This window comes from Cystoisospora suis (assembly GCF_002600585.1).
Source record: "Cystoisospora suis strain Wien I chromosome Unknown contig_8764, whole genome shotgun sequence".
Taxonomy (NCBI): Eukaryota; Apicomplexa; class Conoidasida; order Eucoccidiorida; family Sarcocystidae; genus Cystoisospora; species Cystoisospora suis.
Window position 1 is genome coordinate 1 of NW_027161542.1, and position 7,749 is coordinate 7,749.

The 7,749-nt window shown below is 42.1% G+C and overlaps 2 protein-coding genes across 2 annotated transcripts; both read right to left on the reverse strand.

The window, feature by feature from the left end:
* Positions 1–100: 100 nt before the first annotated feature.
* CSUI_010888 (uncharacterized protein) lies at positions 101–1,942 on the reverse strand. Its single transcript, XM_068070989.1, has one exon. It carries the CDS (start codon positions 621–623, stop codon positions 234–236), a length of 390 nt encoding a protein of 129 aa, XP_067917034.1. The 5' UTR covers positions 624–1,942; the 3' UTR covers positions 101–233.
* A 3,386-nt stretch (positions 1,943–5,328) lies between these two features.
* CSUI_010889 (uncharacterized protein) lies at positions 5,329–7,250 on the reverse strand. Its single transcript, XM_068070990.1, has one exon. It carries the CDS (start codon positions 6,621–6,623, stop codon positions 6,132–6,134), a length of 492 nt encoding a protein of 163 aa, XP_067917035.1. The 5' UTR covers positions 6,624–7,250; the 3' UTR covers positions 5,329–6,131.
* Between the last annotated feature and the right edge of the window lie 499 nt (positions 7,251–7,749).

The following is a 7,749-nucleotide window of genomic DNA, read 5'->3' on the forward strand; positions in this document are numbered from 1 at the left end:
AACAGGTTTAGAGCTGGCTAGAATGAAAGAAAGCAGAGAAAGAAAGAAAGAAAAGACAGTACGGAAAACGAAGACAAGAAGACAGAGAGCGAAAGAAAGAGAACGCAAAAGTAGAAGGTCAGAGGGAGATAGACAAGGATACATAGAGGAAAGATAGGTAGATAGATTGATAGACTCAAAAGTAATTCAAAGACAGATAGATAGATAGATAGCTAGATAGATATGACTAGATCTCAAGTGTGGTCTAGAGCTATCCCTGAGAGGTCTCTACGACTTTCTATTTGAAAGAGGGGGTGAGGAGATAGAGGAGAAATAGCTCTCTCCCTTGCGAGTGATCGGAGAACTGACTTGGAAGAGAGAAGGTGTTCTATCTGTTGAAGTAGATCTCCTGCCTGGGGGTGTTTCTCTTTCTCGATCCGAAGCACTTCTTCTGGCTTTTTCTTTTTATCCCCTTCTTCTGATAGGAGGCTCTTCATCTCCGAAGAGGCCTCACTGTAGTATCTTTCTCTTCTTTTCTTGAGTTCTTCTTCATTCAAGAGAAGAGAAGTAGACGAGGAAGAAGAGGAAGATGTTTCACTCTTCTTCTCTTCAGGCTTCTTCGATGTAGAAGAAGAAGAAGTCATCTTGGAGGGAAGAAGAGAAAGACGAAAAGAAAGGAAGGAAGGGATCGAGGAACTCCTGAAGAAAAAGTAGAAAGCAAAAGAGGATGGAGAGAAGAAAAAGAAAGGGAAAGAGAGCGTTACGACGTTGACGAAAGAAGAAGGAAGAAAAGGTCGCAGAACGCTCCAAGATGAAGAGGAATAAGAGGAGATCTCAGGTAAGAAAAAGATAAATTAACAGGGGAAGCAAAACAGTCTCATACAAAGACAAGAAGAGCAACAAGAGAAATTTTAAGGGAGGATAGGTTGAGTCTGAGGGCCTAGATGCATGCGATCCAGTGAATGATCGGAAAGGAGTTCGAATTCTTTCTTTCCCCTTCTTTCTAAGAAATCTATGTGAAGGCAAGAAGCTACGTGTCTTGTCGAAAAAGGAAAGGAACGAAAGAGAAGAATGAAAGGAGAAGAAGCAGGAGGTTGAGAAGAATGAGAAAGAGAAAGAATAAATATACTATAGAGAACTGAGGTGCGAATGTGCGATGGAGAAGTGGAAGGAGAAAAAGACTCTATCGAACAACACGGTCAAAAGAAGGACAATGAAGAGCACAGCAAAGAAACGAGTATAGAAAGAGATTTGCCCAAGAAGAACAAGACGAAAATGGCTTAGTTACACTCGTGTCTGCGGTGTATGTACATACACCCGAGAGCAGAGAAATTCTCTACACCTCAGCTCGAAAATTACAAAGAAACGACCGAGAAGAAGGGAAAGAAAAAAGAAAAGAAAGTGAAGAGAGACCGAGAGTAGACGAAGATCTGAAGAATAAAAGAGAGTTTCTCTCCTCAAGAAAGGACGAGGGAAGAAAGAAGGATTGAAGAATTGTCTAGAATATATACGTCACTCAATGCAGGAGACTCCTTCCTCCAGTGAGGTGTATGTACACCTGAGTCCTAGTTCACCTTGGAAGAAAACGTCGGTCCGACTGTTTAGACACGGGGCGAAACAGAAGAAGCATGAATGAATGATTTACAAGGCAGCTAGGCAAGTGTAAAGAAAAAGAACGAAAACGCCGAGAGAAGTAGCAAGAGGAAAGACCAACTCAAAAAGGAGAGACAGAGAAGAAAGAAGAGATTAACTAGAAACACGAGCAGCACAGGAAACAAGAAGATAGAGACTGATCTCTATCTCTCTATTTCTTTCTTCCAATAAGACTAGAAGGGAGAAACAGAAAGACAGAAAGAAAAGAAGAGAAACACGCGGGTTCACGGAAGGAGAGAGTTCTCATAATCGAAGAGAAAGGATCGAAAAGTGAAGTCAAAAGTGTTTCTTTCTCTTTTCGTTTTCTTTCTGAACAAGAAGAAGAAGTTGTCGCCTCACCTCCTTCCATCATCTCTCGTCTGTCTTCTTCCTTGCATGAGAAAAGTCGCACCCTTTTCACGCTGACTGATAGAAGGAGAAGAGACAGAGAGAAAGAAGCTGAAGAAGCAAGGAGACTACAAGCTACATAGTCATTTCTTCCTCAAGACCGAAAAATCTGAGTTTTCCTGTTCCGCACGCATACGTCTCACCACCTACAGAGAGAAGTTATGGTCCTCTTCTATACAGGTACCTTCACACTCACATACAGACAGGTACAGACAGCTACAGAAACAAGAGAGATAGAGATATATAGATATATAGATATATGTATATAGATAGAGAGATAGGCGCTCAAGAGAGACACAGAATCGACATGTATATGTTTCTTGCATATTCCTGACATAGTGAGGGGCGACAAAAACATGAGGAGAAGCTGCTTGCTTCTGTAAAGAAAGAAAGAAAGAACGAGAGAGAAAGCGTGAAGCTTCGCTTCTCTTAGGAGAATACAGGAGGCTGAGAGAAAGGATCTAAAGCACATCACTCGTTTCCCGCAGCACCTGGAGGATCTTTGACTGGGGGGGAGGAGAAATCGAGCTCCTCTGAGTAACTGGAGTATACAGCTAGATAGATAAATGAAGCCATATATATATATATATATACATATATCTGTCCACTGACTTGCAGTTCCTGTCGTGCACCATATACCTGTCTATTTGCATTAGACCGTGTGTTTGAGTGTACGTCGATTTCTTCCACTTTTCTCTAGGGACATCACAAGCAGCTAGCGAAAATCTGTTTCTTTTTTCTTTGTATAACGTGTGAAAGGGAAAGCTTTTCATCGCCCTAGAATGCGCTTCAGAGGTTGGCAAGACAGGGTCTCCTCTTTCTCCTGGTGTACGTGCACCAGGCAAGCGAAGTGATCGGTAGGGATCTCTATCTTCTCCTAGGTGACTTGAGATAATGTTCTTCCTTGTATTAGACATCTCAACATTCTTCTGCCTGCTGTGTGATTTCTTGACTTCTCTCTCTTAAAGCATCTTCAGGAAACTTCTTCTTCTACTTCTAAATCTCTTCCCTCAGTCCACTCTCATCGATACTCACTTAGAAAGAGAAGAACCGTGTAGAGAGAAAGATGTCGATTGTGTCTGCTCTGCATGCCTGCCTCTCCTCCTTACACAGGAGTCTTCTTGTATATACCACCTCTCCCTCGATCCTCTTTTCCGTACGCCTCATGCTAGTATGTAGATAGATATGCCTTCATATGCTGCCTGGTACACGTACACCTCTTCTGTTATATGGGGGGCAGAGGACTTCACCTGAGCGTGTAAGGTGGACGTAGTTGAATTTCCTACATAGTCAGATCAACACGTACATGTATGTATATATATATATATATATCTATACATATGTATATTGATTCGCCTTTCTACGTGACGGAACATGAATGAGGTGCCACTGGATTCTTAACGAAGATAGCTCTATACATACCCAGCGGCGTGGACCTTATATGAAGTAAGCAAGCTTACGCTACATTCATTCATTCAAAAGTAAAAGAGAAATGCACTTTCTCTCTTCTTTGACTCTTCATAGAGTCGATCACGTGTATATACATCTCACATGCATCAATACAGCCTCGCTGTGTCAGTGCAGGAACACGCATGCGCCCTCGCAACACCTCGGATATGTCGTTTGATATCGCATATATCTAGCTGCCAAGAGATGCAATGAAGAAGGTACTATTCCTACTGTCTAGACACGTGTCTGAACACATCGATTTCCATTCCTACGAAGAACACACATGCGCCTAAGTGTCTCCTTGTCTACCGTGCATTATTATGGTAGCTGTGAGAACTGCGAAGAAAGAGGCTGTATAGCCTCCTATCAAGCCAGGGGAGATAGAAGCAACTTGGCTAGCTAACAGCGGTGTCTGTAGGTGAGAGTAGGGCCCCTTGTCTAGGCTTCCTGATGACGGCAATCGATAGCTAGCTATCGCCCATGATCGACATCTCAGAAGGCATCATCGATTTCCTTCCCCGTTATCTCTATGAGATAGGTTCATTTCTCTAATACGACTTTGAAGAATGAAAGATTTGACTCAGGCAACAGCAGAGAGAGGAAAATCAGGTGTTGCGTGTATGTACACTCGATGTGTTGTTTCCTCGATCAGAAGAAACAAAGAAAGAAGTGAAGAAAGATCAAAACAAGAAGAAACCCGTTCTCTCATAGAGTTCCATGTGCCCTAAATCTCTATACACAATCCAGGTATGTGTTGCTCTATTGTACGTATCTATAAGTGAAAGACTAGATCTCTCCTCCTACTGAAGATGTTGGTATGTGGATCAAGTGAATTCTCTGTAGAGAGAGGAGATGTTTGTAGGAGGTTCCGAGAAGCTTCCCTCGGATAGACCATGCCTTCTTTATAGCTACAGAAGCCTTAGGAGAGATAGAGAGATAGCAATACTACAAGTACCAGCAAGACAGATGAGATCTGCAAGCTGTTTTCTCTGGTCGTCTTCGTACGAAGTCCGTGTACGTGTATACCTCCTAACTAATGAGACATTCCCCTCACTTCCCTCACAGTCGACTGTTTCTCATAAGAATCTGTACGTATGATATCGACTGTTAGAATCAGTCAACGTTCTTCCCGCCGACTGTATAGCTAGCTAGCTATCTACCTAGCTAGCTAGATAGCTATTAGCATCTCCATTCAACTCGCTACCCAAACGAGTGAAGACGAAGAAAGATATGCGAAAACAGCGGAACTCGAAAGAACGAAAGAAAGAACACACGTCCGATGGCCTATCCAACTATGCTCATATACAGTCTATCCAATCCAAAGTTCTCTAGCTATGTAGCTGCTTGTCTATCCATCAATCTTTAATCTATCTATCTTTAATCTATTTATCTCGGCTACAAGCTAGACAATGTATACAGGTGTATGCATAGCAGTGTATACCATTTCTGTTACCGTACTATCTCTATCACCCTCCGTTCATTCACTCCTTTCTTTCTTGCTTCTTCTTCTTGTTTCTTTCTCTTCTTTTAACATGCTTTCACTAGACTTCTACTGAATGACAAAAGATATACACACTCTACTTCGCTATCAAAATGAATACTCTCCTTCTTTCTTCTCCAAAATACAAGACTCACAAAACACTCTTTCCTTCTTTCTTTCTTTCTTTACAGCAGCTTTCCTTCTTTCTTTTCTTCTTTCTTTTTCCCTGGAATCTCTTCTTATTAGGAGAACAGAAAAGACTTTCACTTTAAGAAGAAACTTCACACGACAAGTAAGAAGAGAAACCACCGCTCTCATTCTCCTGTCAACTACTTGATGTGTCGACAAGAAAAAGAGAAGAAAAACAGAGACATCCGTCTCTCCCATCCAGGCGAGACAAAAGCCAACCAAAACACAAAGACCGGCCGTTAGAAGACAAGAAAGTCAGCTAGCTAGCTAGCTAGCTATTTGGTGCATGCAGGATACAATAGAAAAACGTCATCCATTGATAAGGACAAGAAGAAGAAGAAGACAACTGTCGCATGATGTCTCATAACTCTGGTGAGGAGGCTAGCTCGATCGACTGCTAGAATGGCTGACTAAGTGAGATTTCACGTAGCCTTCCCAAGAGCGAGCGACGCAGAGGCAGCCTGAAAGGACTAACTAGAGGAGAAGAAGAAGAAGAACAAGAAAGACGTCAGGCCTTCTCTCTGCAGCTGGATTTCGATTCCTCTCATACATTCAAGATAAGAGGAAAAGAAGAAGAAGAAGAAGAACGGAGAGGATTTCTATTCCTGTCGTTCTCATAAGGAGAAGACTGAGGAGGGATGAAAAGGCAGAGAGCTTTGAAGGCTTCTCGAGAACGTGGGTTTCGCAGTTGATTTAGTCCACGCTGCTAGAGCTGCTGCAGGAGAGGAAGAAGAAGGAAAGATCTCCATCGACCTTGAACCGATCTATCTTCTTCAGTTTATCTATCGAGTGGTTTATGTATTAGAGAAATATTCTTCTTGTATGTATATTCTGTCTTCCATCTATCCAGCTTTGACGGTGTGTGGAGAGAGAAGATGAAGAAGGCCTTGTCCTCTCAGCTGATTGAAGGAAGAGAGTGGGGAGATGTCTTATCTTGAGATATTTCTCGAGTCTTTTCTTCATCCTCTTCTTCCCTTTGCTTTTGAGAGATTTCTTAAGTCTTTTCTCCATCTTCTTTCGTTTTCTTTTGACGCCTCAGCTTCTCAAGAGATAGAAGAAGATAGAGCGTTTCTTCATAAGGCGAACGTTCTCTTCCTCTTCTCTTATTGCATGCTGTCTTCACTATACCATTCTTTCTCTTATCTCCTTTGATCGTCGCCGGGCCGTTGACCTTCTTCTTCTTCTCTTTGATCTCTCTTTCTTCTTCTATATCTCCCGGTAACGAGAGAGAGGATGTTTCTTTCTTCTCTTCCTTCTTTGTCTCTTCTTCTTCCTCCCTCTCATGATTGAAAGAAAGAACAGTAGATAAAGGAAGAGAAGAGGAGGAAGATGAACAAGAAGAAGAAGAGTCGCTCCGATTGCTTTGAGAGAAAGAAGAAGAATGTGGTGTCTCTGGAGGCTGATCTTCTGCGCTAGAAGAAGAAGAAGGAGGAAGAAAAGAAGAAGAAGATGGGTTAGGAAGAAGGAGAAGTCGGCATGCGATCATATCATTCAAAGCCCCATGTACCACACTCACGAAATCTTCCTCTTCTTCTTCTCTTCTTTCCTTAGCGGGGGAATGACGGTTCTCTCCTTCTCTCCGAAATAGAATAGAAGAAGAATAACACGGAGAAAACACCTCAGCGTGCACATCCTCCCGCAACCTAAGAAAGTCAACGTCCTCCACTGTATACGTTATCTCTTCGAAGTCCTCTTCAAGAAAAGATGAAGAAGAGGAAGAGAAAGAAGAAGAAGGAATAGTTATGCCATCGCTCGAGTTGCTTGTTTCTTCTTGTTTTCTTTTGAGAGAAGAATAGAAAGAAAAGAAGAAGAGAAGGGTAAGCGGTAAAAGAAGTGAGTCTTCTCCCAAGAGAAGGAGTTGTAACTTGTCTCTCAATTGCTTTTGATATCTCTCTAAGAGAAAAACGGAAGCTCGAGACCGACAGGGGGGAGAAGAAGAAGACGGAATACCTTCATCGAGATACTTCTTCGTCTCTCTCTTTTCATGGATATCTGGGAGGAACACACGGAGTTAAGTAGATGTAGGGGAAGAGAGACATGAACGAGAAGAAGAAGAAGAACAAGGAAAGGAGAGAGAAAGAGAGAGAGAGAAGGATCTACGGGCCGATGCGAGCTATCGAGTCTGTCGGGTCATGCACTGGAGAAAAAGACACTGCGAAGGAGAGCTCTCCCGCCTACTCACATACGCATACTGACCTAGTCACTCATACCTTCACATACACCTACACATAGTCATACACATATATATATATATATACATCTATGCATATACATACATAATCTAGGTAGATAGGATACTGAGAATCGGAGGAAAGGGCAGAAGATGAAGTAGGGGGATAGACAGATAAATAGATAAGCATAGATACGTAGATAGATAGATTGAAGATAGGTAGACAGACTAAAGATGGATAGACAGGTAAATAAATAGATACATTAGAGACAGATAGATAGATAGATAGATAGACTGAAGGTACACACTTAGATAGATTAATCAAAGACACACTGAAGAGAGACAGATAGATAGATGGACTGAAGATAGATAGACGCATTGAAGATAGATTAACGGTAGATAAATAAGCTAAAGCGAGATGCTATTCTTAGAGACCTTCTTC